This window comes from Lactuca serriola, chromosome 5 (assembly GCF_051521515.1).
Source record: "Lactuca serriola cultivar US96UC23 chromosome 5, Lser_US96UC23_V15, whole genome shotgun sequence".
NCBI lineage: Eukaryota > Viridiplantae > Streptophyta > Magnoliopsida > Asterales > Asteraceae > Lactuca > Lactuca serriola.
In genome coordinates, this window is record NC_136412.1 from 58,753,637 (window position 1) to 58,776,474 (window position 22,838).

At 39.9% G+C, this 22,838-nt stretch overlaps 1 protein-coding gene across 1 annotated transcript; it reads right to left on the bottom strand.

Moving 5' to 3' along the window:
- Nucleotides 1-803: 803 nt before the first annotated feature.
- On the bottom strand, nt 804-2,763 carry LOC145052528 (cysteine proteinase 15A-like). Its single transcript, XM_079000350.1, has 4 exons — nt 2,267-2,763; nt 1,772-1,891; nt 1,428-1,671; nt 804-1,340 (listed from the first exon to the last, which is right to left on the bottom strand). The coding sequence occupies exons 1-4, from the start codon at nt 2,726-2,728 to the stop codon at nt 1,069-1,071; spliced, it is 1,098 nt and encodes a 365-aa protein (XP_078856476.1). The 5' UTR covers nt 2,729-2,763; the 3' UTR covers nt 804-1,068.
- Between the last annotated feature and the right edge of the window lie 20,075 nt (nt 2,764-22,838).

A 22,838-nucleotide genomic window follows, 5' to 3' on the forward strand; every position in this document is an offset into this window, starting at 1 on the left:
ACTTAGGAATTCTAGGCAATTAATCAAATTTTTACTTAAAAAATTATTGTGTTAAGATCTTTTTTTGTTAGGAGCCTCGAATTCGCTTGAATAGACCCTAGTTGGGGGTGGATACCCTCCACCCTTAGGGTATATGAAGATCATTGATTTATACGAGTTTGCAGGGTATGATGACCTCTCTTGAAACAATGAGTTTTCCAACAAAAGTTAAGATTGGGGTTTTATTGAAGCTTGGCAACAAATCAGATTATACGAATATGGAAATAGTATTATAGTATCCCTTTTGTCAATCCAAATACAAGTTGGTGAACATTTTATTTTCAGAAATCAGGTTGCCAACATTGGCTTGTTGATATTGAGACGAACACAATAGACATATGTTTGAAAAGTCGTCAAGGAGAGTGGTATTGAACCGCTCTTCCAAGTAAACAACTCGTCTAGCCTTGTTATCTTGAAACATTTCTTCAAAACGATTCGAGAGCAATTGAGAAGTGGCATCTGATTTTATAATTGTTTCAAGAAGGCCTCTTAAAATGGTGGCCATTTATTACCGTTTTTAGGCCAAAATGAACCTATTGCCCCTCTAATCTCGACTGTCACGTTTGTTTACTTCTCTTCACATTATATCGGTGAGGTATTCTCCTGATATTTTATAATTAGCAATCTCGATTGTAACCATTCATAAGTCTCCCAGAGAGGTTTGTCACTAAGCAACAGTTGTCACAATAGGTGCTACAAACAAAAACATAGAAATTTTGAAACATATCAATGTGTATGAAATATAAGACTATGGAAAGCAGCAATACAAGAAACATTGGTAATTTCTTTAACAAATTGTGAAATTCCACATCGAAAACCCACATAAATACATCATGCACGGCGATAAAAAAAAAAACACCACATTTTGCAGTCAAACATATACTTGAAACAAAAGCATGAACCATTAATTAACACCTATTAATGTTTTTAATAGTGAAGCCAATACGCAAATAGAACTTAAAGCTTCAACAATTCACATAATCACCATCATAATACATATATACACATTGTTGATTTCCATCAAGAATTTCAAGTATTAGTAGAAACCACTGCAGAAACCATAGTATCCATCCCACATAAGTTGTACCCACTGCAGATTTTGTAGTACCCTTCCTCTCCCCAATTTGCTCCCCATGAGTTCTTGATGATCCAGTAAGGCTTCTCCTTAAGTCTGCTAGGCGCATAACCAGCTGATCCGTACCCAACCAGAAGAACACCATGATCCAATCGCTTCTTTGAACATATATAAGGGCATGATACTTTACCAACATATGTTTGCATCCAAGCTGCGTTGATTCCAACTGCAAAGAAGATAATAAAACATTTTTCAGATACTGTTCATTTAATACAGAAAGAAGAGAGTTAGAAGGACATGATTAGGATTTTACTTGAAAGAGGGCCATGTTTGACAAGATTAGCAGCGATTTGGTCTTCATCTGTGCCAATGACGCTAAAGTTAGCGACAGATGCTGCGATTTTGGATTTGTCAAAGTGACAAGTGCCATCTCTTCCTGTGTAGGGGTAATCGGATTCCTTCTGAATTCCACCGGATTTGAGTATGTACTCGTATGCACTGGTCATCAGCCCACCATTGCAACCTGCGTTACATGCATTCTTTTCTTCAGGATCACACTGCAAGAGAACAGAAAGAAACATTCTTAGCTAAAGATTACTTGATAACGAAATCAGATAACAGAAGTGGAGGAGATGATATAAATTATAAAGTACAAACCTCATGATCACAATCCACAAGTTGTTGTTCACTGAGGCTAACCAACTCCCCTGTTTGAAGGAAGTGGGATCCTTCTAAAGCTCCGGTTGTACTAAAAGACCAACACGATCCACATGAACCCTAAAATAGGAGGCCACGAAATTAATTGATTATGATATTATAAACACAAAGTTATTTGATTCGTTACATAAAGATAAGGTATTCGAATAATTTTTATGAACTAATTCTAAGATTCCAAGAGTGATCAAGTCTTATCTAATCTATGAATACTCTTATCTAGTCAGGAGAAGAGTGTATCAATTTTACAATTCGTTAATCCATCGATGGTGATTTGATCGATTTTTACTAGCTTATTAGCTCGTTATCTGTTGCAAAACACATGCTATTATCAAATTTCATATTCGAAACGTTGTATACACGCCTATATAAAAAGTCAACCATACTTTTAAAAGTTTTGGTAAAGGTTGCGTAACAACTACAGAGACTAGCACATACCTGATCTTTAACGGCAGTAACAGCGCCATGATCGCGCCAGTCAAAGTCTTCAGGAAGATCGGTTGTAGGAAGAATAGGCGCCTTGTTCGCATCGGCGGGATATTTTAGAGGATTCTTCAAGCCGAGGTATGTCTTACGGAACTCCGACGGGGTCAAATCAGAGAACTTGGTAACGCCGTGCTCAGCAGTGGGATCCAGTTGCTGGTGGCGCTTGGCACGGCGAAGGTTAGACTTGAAGACGGACAGACGGTAATCGTGCTCATCTGCAGTCGCGTATGTCTTACCGAACTTGCTCTTGAAGAGAGTGAAGTGGTGTTCAGCGTTCAATAGATGATCGGCGGAGGTCTCCTCCTCCGGGACGACTTGCCGGATCAACGGATCCGCAGTAGATTCATCGATGGCGACGGCGACGGCTATGGAGGCGGACAAGAGGAGGAAGAAGAAGAGGGATAATCGTTCCATGGTGATTAGTGGGGATGAGATATTTTGTTGGTGGGGTTTCTTGCTCATCCAGTTATAGATGATCAGTGGGGCGTTGCGCCATTGAGATCTTGACACGTGTCGTTGGATAACAACACTGATCCTAAATAAAAGTCTTCCTTCGAGAAGCAACAGGCGTCGATAGTATAGTGGTCATCGTGAAAGATATTTACACTTCAGCCCTTACATTTAGTTGCAGATGCCATTCAACTCCCTCTTGAGTCTTGAGTTATAAGTAGACAAGCTAAACATCTTAATTCTTAAGTACATATTATATATATATATATATATATATATATATATATATATATATATATATATATATATATATATATATTAAATATCAACTTCGAGTATTTGAGTATAAGCCTATAAGGTATTGTTCATTTGGTTTTTCCTTTTTCCAAATCCCAATTATTATATATATTAAATATCAACTTCGAGTATTTGAATATAAGCCTATAAGGTATTGTTCATTTGGTTTTTCCTTTTTCCAAATCCCAATTTACTAAATTACTATTATAATTTTTAAAGCTTTTCAAATAAGGTTTTATTTGGAAATAATAAGTTTGATTTAGTCACATTTATATTTTTTATCCTAAAGTAATTTTGATTAAACAACTTTTATCTTTCCTAATCTTAAACTTAAATTATTTTTTTAAGTTACAATTTTGATATATGCTATATTTTAAAGTTATATTTTTTTACCCCTTACATTATTGTTTTTATATTTTTGATTTTTTTTTAATATTACTTTTTTATTTAAACGATGATTAATACGTTTAAGATATATTTTCAAACTTCATTTTATATGTATCATCTATACATAATTTTTTTCTTCAAAACATTATTTTATACTTTTATAATTCACTTTGTAAATGTAAAGAAGTTTTTCGTCACAACGCACATAAATTTCTCCCAAAAACTTTATCCATGCCAAGATGCGTTTTTCAACATATTTGGCTTCTGCAGTATCGCCCGGACGGTCCAAACCTAATTGGATATAAGGATCAAGTTATTACATTCTTAAATCGTGTTTATTTAAATCAATCCGATCAAAATAAAGACTAAATTAAATTACATGATTGGTCTTTACGGTTTGTGGTAATTTATATGTATGGTCCCTAACGTATTTTCTCTAACTCGGACCGTACCTATGATTTAATTTTGTTGCGTCGTTGGTCCCTACAAAACATAAAATGACTATATTACCATTATCCCTTCTTCTAACTAATTTATTATTTAATAGTATGTAAAGAGATATTAGATAATTAAATACTCTCACTTATTACTCCTTTTCTTCTCCTGTCATCATAACCATCTTCTTTTCTTGAGGTGTTTATGGTCGTCGTCACCACCACACCCTGTGACATCCCCAAATTCACATTCATTTTAAAAAAAAATTATTTATGTTAATTTAAAAAAATCAGAGTATACATTTTAAAGAATAATATTGGGGAATTTGTTCCTAGAAAAACGTGACAATAATATGTGACAGCCCCAAATTTATATCTTGTAAAGTCAATCAATTCAATCAAAAGTCAGACCTGTTTTTGTTATCTTTTAGTCTGGTTAAGGGTCTATTTGAGAGTTCTAAGCCTAGTACACTCAACTATTGTGTGTTAGGAAGTGTGAGCTTGAGTTCATTGAGTTGCAATCGAGCCGGAAAACACCATCACAAAGGAGTTCACGGCCGTGAACCCATTCTTGGTCGTGAACATCCTCCATATATATATATATATATATATATATATATATATATATATATATATATATATATATATATATATATATATATATATATATATATATATATATATATATATATATATATATATATATATAAGGAAATGGCTCATTTCTTCATTACTTCAACTCTAGCCGTGAACACGCCCCATTCTCTCTCAACTTTCTTCAACCGTGATCATTACAAAGGCTTCCAATAAGTAAGTATCTTATTCATCTTCTTGTTGTCCATTAGAAAGACTAGCATCCCCATGAAACAAACACCTTTTTGGCATGAATCTTCAAGAGTTCACGGCCGTGAACCCTTCATTGGGCCGCGAACCCTTCATAAGATCATGGTTTGGTCATGAACCCTCCTTCCATGACCGTGAACACTACATAAAATCAAGGTTGGGCCGTGAATACATCATGTGTTTTATGGTCGTGAACCCTTCTAAGGCCGTGAACACTTCCGTGTGTGGTTGTGAACTCCATTCAACCAATCATATGTGATTATAACACTTCATAGCAAGTGTTTCCTAGTACCCAAGGTTGTTTCCCTTAAATGTTAGTTGTTATATACACTAATTGTATATATATATATATATATATATATATATGTGTGTGTGTGTGTATGTGTGTGTGTCATTATATGCTTAATAGGATCCATTTGTGCTCGAGACTTAACTTGCCATGCTTAGCATCCTATATCGATCTTCCATTCGAATCACTCACTACAAGTGAGTTCATACCCCTACAACTACATTTTTAAATGTTTTTAAATGATTTTAGTGGCGGGGGGGGGGGGGGGGGGGAGGGGGGAATACAAGTATAACACAATGAATTTGTGTTAATCATTTACATGTGAAAACAACATTCAAAAGGATTTCTTATACTCAAACTTGTTGAAAACTCTTTTAAAGCTTTTATAAACTTCTTTTATATCAAATCATATTCGTCTATCTATTTACGTATAAGTATGCTTTAACAGACTTAGGACTATTGCTAGATACCTTGAATCGTGTTCCTTGTTTGGTTGTGGGCTTGAGGTAGGATCACTAGTCCAAATGTCCATTAAATCATAATTATACTTATTAAATACATATGTGAATATTAAACCCATTTTAAGGATTATACTTAACTTAGTTGCTTGGTGAGTAATTGAGTCTTTTCTATACATCAATGACAGTCACACAATCGTACTAGTAAACTATAATAGGTATAGTTTAGAGGATTACTACTTACTATTTCTATAACAGTGAAACATACATGAGTCAGTTCATCCATACATACTATGTGACAACCTGATATTTCAACTCTTTGTAACGACCAAAATGGGTCAAGGATTGTAACCACTTCTGAATAATAAAAAGTTACTTTCATAATAAAATGTATAAATAAGTTCTACTTAAATTCCTTCTATGATTAAATTTCTTTGAACCATGATCGTACGTGAAAAGAACGCCCAAATCCGACTTCATATAGCGAAGTTATGATTTTTCCAAGTTCGGCTTAGCAACAAACAGCTAAAAACTCGAATCGGTAATCGAGCGACTTTTGGCCGGAATGACCTAAACGAGAATCGAAGGTCTCGACAATGGTATTCCAGCGGTAAAAAGTCTGGCAAAAACCGACATCAGATAAAGAAGTTAAGAATTTTCTAAGAAATTCCTTAAACACGATGGATTTTTAATAAATAATAAAAATATAATTTTGGAATTTGCCGACAGAGTCTAAACGAAAGTTGTAGAGCGTAGTCTCACCTACGCGAGGATATAAAGACCATCGAAAACGGAGTTCGTATGAAGAAGATATGAATTTTTGAAGTTTATTAAATAAATTAATTATTTATTGAGTTCAAAATTCGGATATTATCCGAAGGGGAGTCAGCATCCTCCTCCGAAGTACGCGCTGCGTACTCCTGTACGCCCCGCGTAACCGAGAGGATTGGCCTCTGATCGTCCACGTCGCACTATCCGAAGAGACCGACCCATCCGACCCGTCCGACCCGACGTCCCATCCGACCCGGCGTCCCATCCGACCCGCGTACCCAGTAACCCGTCCCATCCGAACCGAGGCAGTCGAGGCTTCGGTCATGCATGACGTACGCATACGCGCTGCGTACGAGCGTACGCCCCGCGTACCGAAGCAGACCAGCCTTACTATAAATAGGATGCGAGGGTTTCCAAAGAAAGGGTTCATTTCTCTTCTCTCTCTCTCAACTTTGCCTCGTTTTCCGTGTCCGTTCAAACCCGAAGCTCTGGTCTTTTTGGCTCAAGTCCCGAAGGTCGATTTTACTCCCGAGATTCCCGAGAATCCCGAGGAAAATCCGTTTCCCGAGACGAAACTCTGCCCGGTTTTCCATCTCGCTATCTCCAAAACTTTCAAGTGAGTTTCATACCCCTTAATCAACCTTTTTAGTTATTCTAAATACTTTTATATGCTTTCAAGGGGGGGATTACAAGTAAAACACACGAGTATTATCGTGTGTTACATAAAGAAACTCTTTTATATACTGTTATATATTCAAATCACATGCGATTTATAAACATTTAAAGGAACTTTTATATATATATAACATATGTCACAATAGCATTTTACCTTTTAAAATATAATGTTGTTGTAATGCATGTATAAACTAAACTGTTCTTAGATTTTTCTTGTCTATCCTAGACTCTACACCAAAAATCTATACTTTCATAAACAAGTGATTCCTTTTCTCAATATTTCTAAACAAACGAGACCCGCTTTTTGGAAACTATAATAGGTATAGTTTTACGAACAGATTTCTAACTCTCATGTACTAGAAACACATATTTCAAGAAGTTTACTTTCGTATACAAGAACAAACGTAACATTTTAACAAGTAGATCTGTTTTTATACCACGGATTTGTGAGACACTAACTTCATGTACGTTCGAGTACACATTTCAAGTCCTGTATTATATACCAGAATCCCTTGGAGGGGGGAGCAGGGTGTTTGTGTATAGATCTATACGGGCTTGACAACCCGCGCCCTGACTGTTAGCTGCAGTCCACCGTTTGGGGTGACAAACGTCATAACATTCCAACGCCTGAAGAACGTTGTGTATAGGCATTCAGAGTCAATAGTATGGTTATAAAACTCACAAGGGGTATTAAAAATGCACTGATTTACAAGGTTTTCAAACTCATTGGTTATTTTACATTTACATACATTTTGGAAACAAACATTGGTCTTGAGTGAAGGCTACTTTTATACTAGTAGAAAATATAGGATTTTCTAAACACAAACAAACAAAGATAAAACATTTCATTTCATTCAAACATTGTCACTTAAATACTTATGAAATTCACCAGCTTAAATGTTGATCTACTCTTTCAAAATTTCTTGTATGTCCCAGGAAGTCAGTAATTTCAGGTATTCATTTCGCTTTTGATGAAGGGATGCTGCGGCGCCAGTTTAATCTCGTATTTTTGACATCATATTGTAATTGAGTTTTGAACATGTAACTTTTGACAAATGTAAACTTTCAATTATATATATGATGGTTGTATTGCTTTCTTTACTATGTATTCATTTGTTACGTTACCACATGAAGTCATCCACCCCCGAACGTTTCCGCCGTTCAGGTTTGGGGGTGTGACAGATTGGTATCAGAGCAATGTTTATAGTGAACTAAGTATATCGAACCACATAAGATATACAAACTATAAATGCTTAAGGGACTAATACTCTCTGAAAAAAAAAAATTTTTTTTTTTTTTTTACACTTAAGCAGCATTTCGTTCAACTTAAATTGATAGTTCATTTAAGTACAATTACATGCAAACTATTTTCATGTTATACAACTATACAAGTATTTAGACAAGTTGACACTACGATTGAGACTCGATATATGTAATCAGATTTTGGACAAATATAGCGTGATCAACTATATTTGCCCAAGATTGGACCAACGTATATCGAGGAATGATCGTAGTAAACAACAAGTCAAAACACACCAAACCATTACAAGAATCAAACACAAGAACTTAAACACTATAGGAGTATTTGCTACCTAAACTAGTTTAACTTACATGTTTTACATGTTCCGACTTTATTCAATTCTTATAACCCTATTTCTCGTACAGTCAAATGGCTGGATTTCACCACCCTGGCGACCCCTACTTTCCCAACCAAGGCAACGGAGGATGGATCGAAGATGATCCCGAAGAGGACGAGGAACCCATAGAAGTGGGTGATGACTCCGGTACCGACTCAGAGCCGGAAGTTATCGATCCACCACCCATTCAACCTCCCGTCTTCGTAAGGAACTTTCAAGGACCGACTCCCGTCTGGGGAAGTCACCTCCACCATTGGAGCCAACAGCAAAACCTACGCCCTCCCTACGGCATGTGCCGGGACTTCTATGATGTCCGCGACGGAGGTTCGGCTGATCGAGCACTCCCGGTAATGGTGGGTAAGTTAGCCAATCAGTCCTATCAGTCTGGAGTACAAGCTAGTCGACTCCGGGATATCAACGTGGAAGTGCAGGTTCACACTTCTGACATCCGTAGGTTGGACAAGATGCAAGACAACGCCCAATTCCAAGCTGAATCGTTTCAAGCGCAAATGATTGCAGCCCTCGCCGAACTAAGGGAACAACAAGCCGCTTTCGATAGACGTCTAATGGAGTCAAAGCAATCAGATACGGAGTCAAGCTCCAAGCGCAACCTTCGACGCAAGTAGTGCTTGTCAAGGACTCAAATTTTGTTATAGCTTAGGACCTCAGCTAAAAGTCTTTAAATTTCTCGAACTTTGTAATCGGAGACCCTTATAGGGGTCAAATTTTGATGATCGTTGTAACAACTTTTATATTAATATAAGTGGCACTATTACTACTATGTTGAGTATTTTGTTCGAACCTTGAATGGTCTTTGTGAACCCAAATACTTGTTTCATACCTTCAGTCTTACAAATAACTTTCATTCTTCTATTTTAAGATTCATACTATCATCTGTTGTTGAACTATAGCGATTTAGTTCATGAGACACATACATTTTCCATTCTATGAAATTCTTATCCTTGTCTTTGCAATCTATAGTTGAAGGATGCCTCCGCGTAGGAATCCAAGGCAAAACAATGGTGAGGAAGCACCTATACCACCACCACCTCCACCACCCCAATTTGATGCTGTAATGTTTCAAGCAGCAGTCACCGCAGCGGTGGCAGCTGCCATGTCACAGATCAATAACTCAAGTGCTAATGGCTCGGGATCTGGCACACACCCATCCAACCATGGCGAGAGTCATGGACCACCTCGAGAATGCACCTATAAGGACTTCACTAATGCCAAGCCCCGGATGTTTTATGGTACTGGTGGTGTGATGGCCCTAAGGCAGTGGATTGAAAGGACGGAGGCAGTCTTTGAAATCTGCTCCTGCCCCGAGCACAGCAAGGTCAAATTTGCAACTTTCACCCTTCTCGATAAAGCTTTAACTTGGTGGAATGGCCACGTTAAAGTACTTACCCTAATCGTGGCAAACTCCATAAGCTGGGAGAGCTTGAAGGCCATGATGATGAGAGAATACTGCCCACGGGGAGAAATTCAAAAGCTTGAACACAAGCTATGGACTCTCGGAATGGTGGGTACCGACATCGCTACTTATACCAACAGATTCTGCGAACTGGCAATCCTTTGTCCAGATATGATTGCTCCCGAGAGCAAGAAGATAGAAAGGTACATCTGGGGACTGACGCCCCAAATGCGGTCAAGCGTGTTAGCTTCTAAACCTAACGCCTTTGAAAGTGCTAAGGAACTGGCACAATCTCTGATCGACTACGGAGGTTATCAGAACTCAACCACTTCTGCACCAGCGCCACAGAAAGGAAACAACCACAACAACAACTACAACAACGACAACAACAACAACAACAACAACAACAACAACAACAACAACAACAACAACAACAACAATAACCATGGCAGGAAGAGAGCGTGGATTAAAGGGAAGGGTGGGTCTTCCCATGAATCCGCAAAGAAACAACTGGTTTCAGTAAATGCTGCCATTGTACCTGTTACAGCCCCTACAAATACCTACCCAACAAAGCCTTATATAGGTAACCTCCCAAAATGCACCAAATGCAATTACCACCACCATGGACCTTGTCGAGATATGCAGTGCGCCAACTGCAGCAGGAAAGGGCACACAGCCCGTTTCTGCAAGGAACCCGCAAAGCCGATCACTCAAGTTCCCGGTGCGGGTGTAGGGCAGGCTTGCTACGGTTGTGGCGAGGTGGGCCACTACAAGAGAAACTGTCCTAAGGCAGCAGGCACCGGAGGTGTGGGACGAGTTTTGGCAATAGGCCACGACGAAGCTGTAGCTGACCCAACTATAGTTGATGGTACGTTCCTTCTCGATAATTCATACGCATGCATATTATTCGATAGTGGAGCGGAGAGAAGCTTCGTGAGTCAAAACTTTATTCATTTACTTAAACCTAAACCTAGCAAGTTAGAAAATTCATTCACTGTAGAGATGGCCAATGGAAAAACCGAAAACACAAATTGCATATACATGGGCTGTACGTTAACATTAGATGGCCATTCTTTCCCAATCAATCTCATGCCGGTTCAAATTAAAAGTTTCGACGTTATAGTCGGCATGGATTGGTTGAGTCTTCTTCGCGCCGACATCATGTGCTTTGAGAAAGCAGTCCGTCTTAACCTCCCTAACAACGAAACATTAGTTATCTACGGCGACAAATCTAGTACAAACCTTCGCATCATTTCGTGCATCCAAGCTCGAAAGTGCTTGCGGAAGGATTGTCGAGCATTCCTAGCGCACATCATTGATACAAGTCAAGAACTGAAGGACATCAAGAGCATCTCGGTAGTACGCGACTTTCCCGATATCTTTCCAGAAGAACTACCAGGATTACCACCGCAACGCCAAGTCGAGTTCAGAATCGACTTAATTCCAGGAGCTACCCCAGTAGCGAAGTCGCCTTATCGTCTTGCACCAGCAGAGATGCAGGAACTTTCCAGTCAACTTAATGAACTCCTTCACAAAGGATTCATAAGACCAAGTTTCTCACCTTGGGGAGCCCCGGTCTTGTTTGTAAAGAAGAAAGACGGATCGTTCCGTATGTGCATCGACTATAGAGAGCTGAACAAACTTACTGTCAAGAACCGCTATCCTCTACCCCGTATTGACGACCTATTCGATCAACTTCAAGGGGCGAACTACTTCTCCAAAATAGATCTAAGATCCGGATATCACCAATTACGAGTTCTAGAGGGGGACATTCCAAAGACAGCTTTCCGAACTCGTTATGGACACTATGAATTCGTGGTGATGCCGTTCGGATTAACCAATGCACCAGCAGTATTTATGGACCTAATGAATAGGGTATGCCGCCCTTACTTGGATCAGTTCGTCATCGTCTTTATCGATGATATACTTATCTACTCTCGAAGTGAGGAAGAGCATAGTCAGCACCTACGAAAAGTCCTAGAAACACTGCGAACGGAGAAACTCTACGCGAAGTTCTCTAAATGCGAATTTTGGATTCGAAGAGTCGAATTTTTAGGCCACATTGTTAGCGAGAAAGGTATACACGTGGACCCCTCCAAAATTAAGGCTATTGAGAACTGGTCGGCACCAAAGACACCTACAGAAATTCGTCAATTTCTAGGTCTAGCTGGCTACGATCGCAGATTCATAAAGAACTTTTCGAGCATTGCGAAACCTCTTACTTCATTAACCCAGAAAGGTGTGGCCTTTGACTGGGAAGCGAAACAAGAGAAGGCATTCCAGACACTAAAGCAGGCCTTGTGCACCGCACCGATACTATCCCTCCCCGAAGGGATAGAAGACTTCGTAGTGTATTGCGACGCTTCAAATCAAGGACTTGGTTGTGTTCTGATGCAGAGAGGGAAGGTTATCGCTTATGCCTCCCGACAGCTTAAGACACACGAAGTGAACTATACGACACACGACCTCGAGTTAGGAGCAGTGGTATTTGCTCTGAAGATCTGGAGGCACTACTTATACGGAACAAAGAGTACTATATTCACCGATCACAAGAGCCTTCAACACATTTTCGATCAGAAGGAACTCAACATGCGACAACGACGATGGGTCGAGTTACTGAATGACTACGAATGCGAAATTCGTTATCATCCTGGCAAGGCCAACATAGTAGCCGACGCCCTCAGTCGGAAGGAATACACTGGTCGGAGGGTCAAATCTCTGACCATGACTATCCATTCCCACCTATCCACACAAATTAAGGAAGCACAAATGGAAGCTTTGCAACCTGAAAATGTGGCGGGTGAATCCCTGCGAGGAATGGAGAAGAATTTAGAAGTCAAGGGTGGCGGAGCCTACTATCTCATGGACCGAATCTGGACCCCAAAACATGGTGGTTTCAGAAACGTAGTCATGACTGAGGCTCACAACTCAAGATATTCCGTTCACCCGGGTTCAGATAAAATGTATCTGGATCTTAAGAAACTGTACTGGTGGCCTAACATGAAAGCAGAAATTGCTACCTTCGTGAGTAAATGTCTTACTTGCGCTAAGGTTAAGGTCGAGTATCAGAAACCGTCAGGACTACTACAACAACCAGAGATACCGGAATGGAAATGGGAGCGGATTACTATGGACTTCATAACCAAGTTACCCAAGACGACAAGTGGACTCGATACCATATGGGTCATTGTCGACAGATTGACCAAATCCGCACATTTCCTACCCATCAAGGAGACTGACAAAATGGAGAAGCTTACAAGAACTTACTTAAGGGAAGTAGTGCGACTGCATGGTGTTCCGATATCTATTATCTCCGATCGAGATAGTAGATTCACTTCAAGATTCTGGCAGTCACTACAAAGTTCCCTGGGAACTAGGCTAGACATGAGTACAGCCTACCACCCACAGACAGACGGACAAAGTGAGAGGACAATACAAACTTTAGAAGACATGCTGAGAGCCTGCGTGATTGACTTTAGAAAGGCATGGGATATTCATTTACCCCTTGTCGAATTTTCATACAACAATAGTTATCATACAAGCATAAAGGCTGCTCCGTTTGAAGCCCTCTATGGTCGAAAGTGCAGATCCCCTCTGTGCTGGACTGAAGTTGGCGATACCCAGTTAGCTAGAGGAAGAGTTCCTGAAAGCACTCTCACCGGTCCAGAGATCATACGTGAAACAACAGAGAAGATCGTTCAGATTCGTGAACGATTGAAAGCCTCAAGAGACCGACAGAAAAGCTACGCAGACCAAAGGAGGAAACCTTTGGAATTCCAGGTAGGAGATCACGTCTTATTAAAGGTCTCACCGTGGAAGGGTTTAATACGATTTGGAAAGCGTGGGAAACTAAATCCAAGATACATAGGGCCTTTCGAGATTCTTGCCAGAATCGGCCCTGTGGCTTACAAGCTTAACCTACCGCGCGAACTTAGTAACATCCATCCAACCTTCCACGTCTCAAACTTGAAAAAGTGTCTGTCCGACGAGACTCTTGTTATTCCACTCGACGAGATCGAGATCAACGAGAGCCTCAACTTTGTGGAAGAACCAGTAGAAATCATGGACCGAGAGGTCAAACAAACAAAACAAAGTCGCATACCCATCGTGAAGGTTCGCTGGAACGCCAAGCGGGGACCCGAATTCACATGGGAACGCGAAGATCAGATGAAACAAAAGTACCCTCATCTCTTTCATGTTCACTAGTATCTTTACTACTTTAAATTTCGGGACGAAATTCTCTCTAACGGGGGGATGATGTGACAACCTGATATTTCAACTCTTTGTAACGACCAAAATGGGTCAAGGATTGTAACCACTTCTGAATAATAAAAAGTTACTTTCATAATAAAATGTATAAATAAGTTCTACTTAAATTCCTTCTATGATTAAATTTCTTTGAACCATGATCGTACGTGAAAAGAACGCCCAAATCCGACTTCATATAGCGAAGTTATGATTTTTCCAAGTTCGGCTTAGCAACAGACAGCTAAAAACTCGAATCGGTAATCGAGCGACTTTTGGCCGGAATGACCTAAACGAGAATCGAAGGTCTCGACAATGGTATTCCAGCGGTAAAAAGTCTGGCAAAAACCGACATCAGATAAAGAAGTTATGAATTTTCTAAGAAATTCCTTAAACACGATGGATTTTTAATAAATAATAAAAATATAATTTTGGAATTTGCCGACGGAGTCTAAACGAAAGTTGTAGAGCGTAGTCTCACCTACGCGAGGATATAAAGACCATCGAAAACGGAGTTCGTATGAAGAAGATATGAATTTTTGAAGTTTATTAAATAAATTAATTATTTATTGAGTTCAAAATTCGGATATTATCCGAAGGGGAGTCAGCATCCTCCTCCGAAGTACGCGCTGCGTACTCCTGTACGCCCCGCGTAACCGAGAGGATTGGCCTCTGATCGTCCACGTCGCACTATCCGAAGAGACCGACCCATCCGACCCGTCCGAAGCCCCGACCCGTCCGACCCGACGTCCCATCCGACCCGGCGTCCCATCCGACCCGGCGTCCCATCCGACCCGCGTACTCAGCAACCCGTCTCATCCGAACCGAGGCAGTCGAGGCTTCGGTCATGCATGACGTACGCGTACGCGCTGCGTACGAGCGTACGCCCCGCGTACCGAGGCAGACCAGCCTTACTATAAATAGGATGCGAGGGTTTCCAAAGAAAGGGTTCATTTCTCTTCTCTCTATCTCTCTCAACTTTGCCTCGTTTTCCGTGTCCGTTCAAACCCGAAGCTCTGGTCTTTTTGGCTCAAGTCCCGAAGGTCGATTTTACTCCCGAGATTCCCGAGAATCCCGAGGAAATTCCGTTTCCCGAGACGAAACTCTGCCCGGTTTTCCATCTCGCTATCTCCAAAACTTTCAAGTGAGTTTCATACCCCTTAATCAACCTTTTTAATTATTCTAAATACTTTTATATGCTTTCAAGGGGGGGATTACAAGTAAAACACACGAGTATTATCGTGTGTTACATAAAGAAACTCTTTTATATACTGTTATATATTCAAATCACATGCGATTTATAAACATTTAAAGGAACTTTTATATATATATAACATATGTCACAATAGCATTTTACCTTTTAAAATATAATGTTGTTGTAATGCATGTATAAACTAAACTGTTCTTAGATTTTTCTTGTCTATCCTAGACTCTACACCAAAAATCTATACTTTCATAAACAAGTGATTCCTTTTCTCAATATTTCTAAACAAACGAGACCCGCTTTTTGGAAACTATAATAGGTATAGTTTTACGAACAGATTTCTAACTCTCATGTACTAGAAACACATATTTCAAGAAGTATACTTTCGTATACAAGAACAAACGTAACATTTTAACAAGTAGATCTGTTTTTATACCACGGATTTGTGAGACACTAACTTCATGTACGTTCGAGTACACATTTCAAGTCCTGTATTATATACCAGAATCCCTTGGAGGGGGGGGAGCATGGTGTTTGTGTATAGATCTATACGGGCTTGACAACCCGCGCCCTGACTGTTAGCTGCAGTCCACCGTTTGGGGTGACAAACGTCATAACATTCCAACGCCTGAAGAACGTTGTGTATAGGCATTCAGAGTCAATAGTATGGTTATAAAACTCACAAGGGGTATTAAAAATGCACTGATTTACAAGGTTTTCAAACTCATTGGTTATTTTACATTTACATACATTTTGGAAACAAACATTGGTCTTGAGTGAAGGCTACTTTTATACTAGTAGAAAATATAGGATTTTCTAAACACAAACAAACAAAGATAAAACATTTCATTTCATTCAAACATTGTCACTTAAATACTTATGAAATTCACCAGCTTAAATGCTGATCTACTCTTTCAAAATTTCTTGTATGTCCCAGGAAGTCAGTAATTTCAGGTATTCATTTCGCTTTTGATGAAGGGATGCTGCGGCGCCAGTTTAATCTCGTATTTTTGACATCATATTGTAATTGAGTTTTGAACATGTAACTTTTGACAAATGTAAACTTTCAATTATATATATGATGGTTGTATTGCTTTCTTTACTATGTATTCATTTGTTACGTTACCACATGAAGTCATCCGCCCCCGAACGTTTCCGCCGTTCAGGTTTGGGGGTGTGACATACTATAACTAGAACGAAAAGGAACATACTATAACTAGAACAAGAAGGAACATACATACTAATACAAGAGCAGGATAACATTAATATGAGCCACTACTTCATGGCATAACAATATACTGATGTGTCACGTTTTGTAACCAGAGTCTCCTGGAGGGAGAGCGTGAGTTTGTGTATAGATCTATACAAGATTGACCATCCTACACCTTGTTGCTAGCTATAGTGGGACCTGCAGGTCTACGGGTGATAAATTTCATACCATTTCGATGTCTTTGGAATGTCTTGATTTATACTAGTCAATCAAGCATGGTTATAACTGATGGTTTTAAAGCAAAACAACATCCTATGTGCTCATGCAAAAGCCTAAAGCTTGGATCTAGGCTTCTCTATTGTACATGTAATTAATCCAAGACTTGTAACCCTAGATCTAGCATGTATAATTCGAAATTAAAATCATAAGAACAGATCTAAGTGTTTACCTCTTTCAATTGGCTTGAAATCCTTTGAATCTTCTTGATCTTGAGCTTAGAGTCACACTTGTAACTCCTCAAATGGTTCACAAAAACCACAAGCAAGAAATGATATTATGAGAGATGAGGAAGGACACTAAAAATCGGCCCTAGGGTTTCACTTGGAGTCAAGGTTCCGAAAATTGCAACCAAAGGCCTCTATTTATAGTGTAGGCTACTAGGGTTTCAGTCTAAACCCTAATGGACAACTTAGTCACCAAGCAGCCTATGGAACTTTCTAGACTAGGGCCTTTGGACGAAAATATGATGGATCTCCATCATAATTTCGTTCCCCCTTATTCCATTAGGTTTCGCAGCCTAAAACTCAACTATCACACATTTGGTAGTTTATGCCCCTTTGTTCAATTAATCTCTTTTGGTCACCAAATTAATTCCTATTTAATTTATGACTAATATTAATCAAATAATATGATTTCTCCTTTAATATATTATTCTTATAATATATTAATAAACCATAATATCTTCTCTCTCTCATAAATAACCTTGTCAAGTTGCTTTGGTGAAGGCAACCCAAAAGGACAATACACAACCGGGTCAAGTACATACCAAATATTGTTACGGGCTTAGACACTAATCCAACAGTCTCCGACTTGGATAAGTCTAGTAACTATATCTCACATATGACTTCAGGATCCGATTAGTAATCGTAGCTCTTACACACTGTTGTCAACTCTGATTAGTAACTTGTCCTTTAGATAAGGGATCATATAATCCTTTGTTCTAGATATCATGCTTACAATACTTATTGTTAAGCACTTTGTTTCTCGATTTGTGATTCGTTGACATAGAACTTTGTTGAACACATCAACCTTGTTCTGACTGGGCCCAACACATAAGTCGAACCAAATCATCGAGTGGCCAAGATATCACCTTTATTCTCTTAGAATAAAAGGAACAAATTAACTTCGACTCATATGCATTTACTATTTACTAATTAAATCATCCACAACAATCTGTTTTATAACATCAAGTGACTAATGCTTTACAGATCATCAATGCATAACCAACCAGCAAACAATAACCATATTTGTAGCACCTGGTTCCTGGTATGTATTTTTAATCAAGTATTTTTGCATTTTTAGCTGGAACTCGGCGAGTTCTAGGCCCGGCTCGTCGAGTAGAGACGAGATCTTGAGCACATTTAAGTTGGCGACTCGGCGAGTCCATATCCTAGACTCGGTGAGTCTGCCAGTCTGGGAGAAACCCTAGATCCACAGGTTTTGCACCCTATTTAAACCATGTTATGAGCCCAAACTCGCCTCCTTCACCTTCAGAGCATCATTTAGCAAACCCTAACCATTCCTTGAGCATTTTGAGCATTTCTTGTGTGAATCTTGAAGTTTGAAGAGAAGAAGGAAGCTAGATCCAAAGGAGTAGAAGGAGATCCAAGATCTTGACCCACTACAGAGTTCATTGAGCCGGGGAGATATCAGAGCAGCAGTAGACTGTTTCCAGAGCAGTTCATTCAGCAGCCAGACTACGAGGTACTTCTGCAAGTAAAGGGAAGAGCTCGGGATGATGGCATCGCACACACCACAGCTTCAGTTTTTCTCCTGGGAGTTGATTTAGCTTTTCATAGATATGATTTGATACAGTCTTGATACAGTTTTCTTGTGATACTTTGTTATGGTTTTGAGATATTGACGTATGGGTTTTATTTTATGGTATATATCTAATGATTTTAGTAATGATTAAACAAAAATTTTTGGGTCGTATTTTGGGATGTTACAAGTTGGTATCAGAGCCTTGGTTTGAGGGATTCGGATACACTTTCGGGTGTGTCTGAACTCAAACTAAGGAAACGGTAAAAGATTTTCAAAGGAAAAACATTTTTGAAAATGATTTTTTTTAAAAAGAACTTAGAAAGAAAAAGAGTTTTGATAAAGAGAAAAAGGTGTGGTGCGTGCGATCAGCCGAGCTCAAGTAAGTACTCCCAAATTACCCATACAAGTTTATATTATCAGTTTCAGTTTCAGTTTCAGTTTCAGTTCCGGATCAGTTCAGTTTTAGTTTCAGTAGAACAACATGTTTATATGGGTCTTAATGGATTAAGACCTTGGATTAAGAACTTTATGGACGTCCCAAGTGATAAAGTTTGAGACTTTATGAATCTTAGGCATGTTTGGCCTAGGGATATGAAGTTTGGGCTTAAGAGCTTAAGCCATTAAGAAGTTATGGGGACTTAATGAGTAGCGAAGTTACGCCCCGCGTAACATGTGAGTACGCCCCGCGTAGCGAGTCAGTGTCTCGATCCCCTGTTGTGAATCGGCGTGTACGCCCAGCATACCAAGGAGGGTACGCCCAACGTACTCCCTCTGTTGGATTTTCATTTTGGGCCTTAGGGTTTGGGCTGTTATTTGAGTTGCTGGATTTTGGGCCGTGACTGGACATTACGGATAGAGTATTTTGGGCCTATTGGTTGTTATGGATCATAAGTTTAGGCCCATTTGGTGAGGTGGGCCCAATTTAGTAAATTGGGCCAATAATGGGCTTTGTTTTGGACTTCTGGACTTTGGGCCATTGGTGGGCTTGGGAGCTTACCTAGTGTTGGGTTGGATTGAGATAGGGGTAAAATGGTGAATTTACCCTTAGAAGAGTATTGTGCTTGGCCTAATGTTTATTTGTGCTATGTTGGCTAGTTCGGGATTTTCGGTGAGTCGGTGATTCGAGAATCTGCTTCCTCAGTTCAGAGTTTCGGCAGTGCGTGGTGAGTTATCCTCACTATATCAACAGGGTCTAAGACACCAAGGCCGGCCCTTTATCGGATTGAGATCCGGGTATTTTGGTTATGTTATTGCTTTGATAAGTTTGCATCCTGGTAGTTAGGATGGTGAACGTTAGAGACCTGGTTGAGGTCGGTATCCTGATATGTAGGGTGATGCTATGCTAGTGACCGGTTAGGTCGGTATCCTGGTTAAGATGATGATATGCTATGTGATCTGTTTGATCGGCTTGTTGACTGCAAATTGTTATATGATTGTATGTTTATGTGCACATGGTTGTTTGGACTGGAGTTGGGTTGAGGCGGGTCCTGCTTTGTGTTGTAGGCCAAGATACCCAGGGCGGACCGGTTGTCCTGAAGGCCCAGCGAGCGGTCCGGATAGGCTGTAGGCCCCAAGAGGGCGGACCAGACGTGCCGAGGCTCGGAGAGTAGACCAGGCCGACTGAAGGCCCGGTGCAGGCGGACCAGTCATACTGTAGACTCAGAGAGTGGACCAGGTGGATTGAAGGCCCGGTGCGGGCGGACCAATCACACTGCAGACTCGATGCATATGGCTAGACTCAGAGGGTGGACCAGGTGGACTGTTGGCCGGTGCGGCAGACCAGTCACACAGTAGACCCGAAGTGCATGGCTATTTTGTGATCGGATATGATATGGCATGTTATGCGTGTATGGTATATGTGGTTGGTATTTTAGGGATATCTCACTAAGCACTCGGGCTTACAGTTGTGGTTTAATGTTTTTCAGGTTCTTCAGGAGACCGTGGCAAGGCGAAGGCGTGATCGTACCGCTCCTCATGTTTATGTTGTGATGTGATTCTCGGAATACTCTAAATAAATTGTATTGAAAACCTTTTTGTAATATTTCAATGAAATTGGGTTGTTTTTGAAAAGTTTAAATTGGTTGGAATTTTTTGGTCGTTACATCTAAGTTTTAAGACTATAAGATATTATCACTTTGCGATCACCTGAGGTAAAATACCATGAAGTGATACCAACAAACGCAGGTTTATTCCAATGCTCAAATCAAAATTCATAAGCACTCATGAACTTTGCAACAAACTATTGCTATGTCTAAAACCTTTCAGACAATCTACAAACAAATTCATGACAGTCTTCTTTCATATCTACTTGCAACATATGAACGACTGTGGATCGTTTGAATAATCTTATTATTTAGGAAGTCAAAACATGCAAAAATGAAACAATAGATAAATAACCAACACAATATAGTAACGTTACTCTCAAATAAAACACCTTTATTTATATCAAATGTCAAGTACAAATTATCTATTACACGTTTCCTATCTATCTAATCCAAACCCATATCGTCCTTCAGCCTAATGCTCCTAGCGTGCTGCAAGTACTTAACTCTGCTCAGTCCCTTTGTAAGGGATCTACTGTGTTATCTTCTAACGATACGCTCTTCACTACGAGGAGTCCCTCTTCTACCCGATGTTTGCTAAAATGGTATTTTCTGTCGATATGCCTGGATCTACAGTGATCCCTTGGTTCCTTGGTTAAGGCAACCACTCCTTCATTATCATAGAAAATTTCCATGGGTTCCTTTATGGCACAATTCCAAGGTCTCCAATGAAGTTCTTTAACCACATTTCCTCTTTTGACGCTTCACTTGCTGCAATGTACTCTGATTCACACGTTGAATCAACCATAGTCTCCTGCTTGGAACTTTTCCAAGTCACCGCTCCTCCATTAAGGGTAAAGACCCAGCCTGACTGCGAACGGTAATTATCCCGATCCGTCTGTAAACTAGCATCACTATACCCTCGTACCCTTAAGTCATCACTCCCACTGAGGACTAGAAACCATTCCTTGGTCCTCCGAAGGTACTTAAGAATATTCTTAACTACAGTCCAATGCGCTCTACCAGAGTTTCCCTGATATCTGCTGACCATGCTCAAAGCGAAGGCCACATCAGGGTGAGTACAAGTCATAGCATACATGATCGAGCCGACTATGGAAGCGTAAGGTACTCAGCTCATATCAGCTATTTTTGCCTCTATACTCGGGCTTTGAGTCTTACTCAACTTGGTATTGCTTTGGATTGGCAACTCCCCTTTCTTGGAATTTTCCATACTAAAACGCTTTAGTACCTTATCCAAGTATGTATCCTGACTGAGTCCTATCAGTCTCTTACTTCTGTTTCTTACTATCCTTATTCCCAGAATATATGCAGCCTCTCCGAGGTCCTTCATAGCGAAACACTTCCCAAGCCAGGACTTGACCTCCTGCAAGGTTGGGACGTCGTTTCCTATGAGTAGTATGTCGTCAACATACAATACTAGGGAGCTCACTATACTCCCACTGGCCTTGACATACACACATGACTCATCTTCGCATCGCAGAAAACCAAACTCTTTGACCTTCTCATCAAAACAAAGATTCCATCTACAAAATGCTTGCTTCAATCTATAAATGGATTTCTCAAGCTTACACACTCTATTCGGATGCTTCGCATTGACAAAACCCTCTGGCTGATTCATGTAAACATCTTCAGCCAACTTTCCATTAAGAAAAGCAGTTTTCACATCTATCTGCCATATTTCATAATCATGAAACGTAGCTATTGCGAGCATCACCCTAATAGACTTTATCTTGGCAACCGGCGAGAAGGTCTCATCATAGTCAACTCCAGGAGTTTGAGTAAAGCTCTTCACGACCAATTGTGCTATATAAGTGTGTACATTCCCATCCATGTTTGTCTTCTTCTTGAAGATCCACTTGCACCCGGCTGTCTTACGACCTGACACATTGTCAACCAAATTCCAAACTTGGTTGTCATACATGGACAGAATATTGTTGTCCATTGCCTCTTTCCACTTAGCAGAGTCTGGGCCTGCCATGGCTTCCTTGTAGCTGCTAGGTTCGTCCAAATTTACTAGTGTACTATCACTGATAAATGTATCCCTTTCAGTAGTAATATGGAATCCATACAACTGGGGTGGAACACTAGCCTTACTAGAATGTCT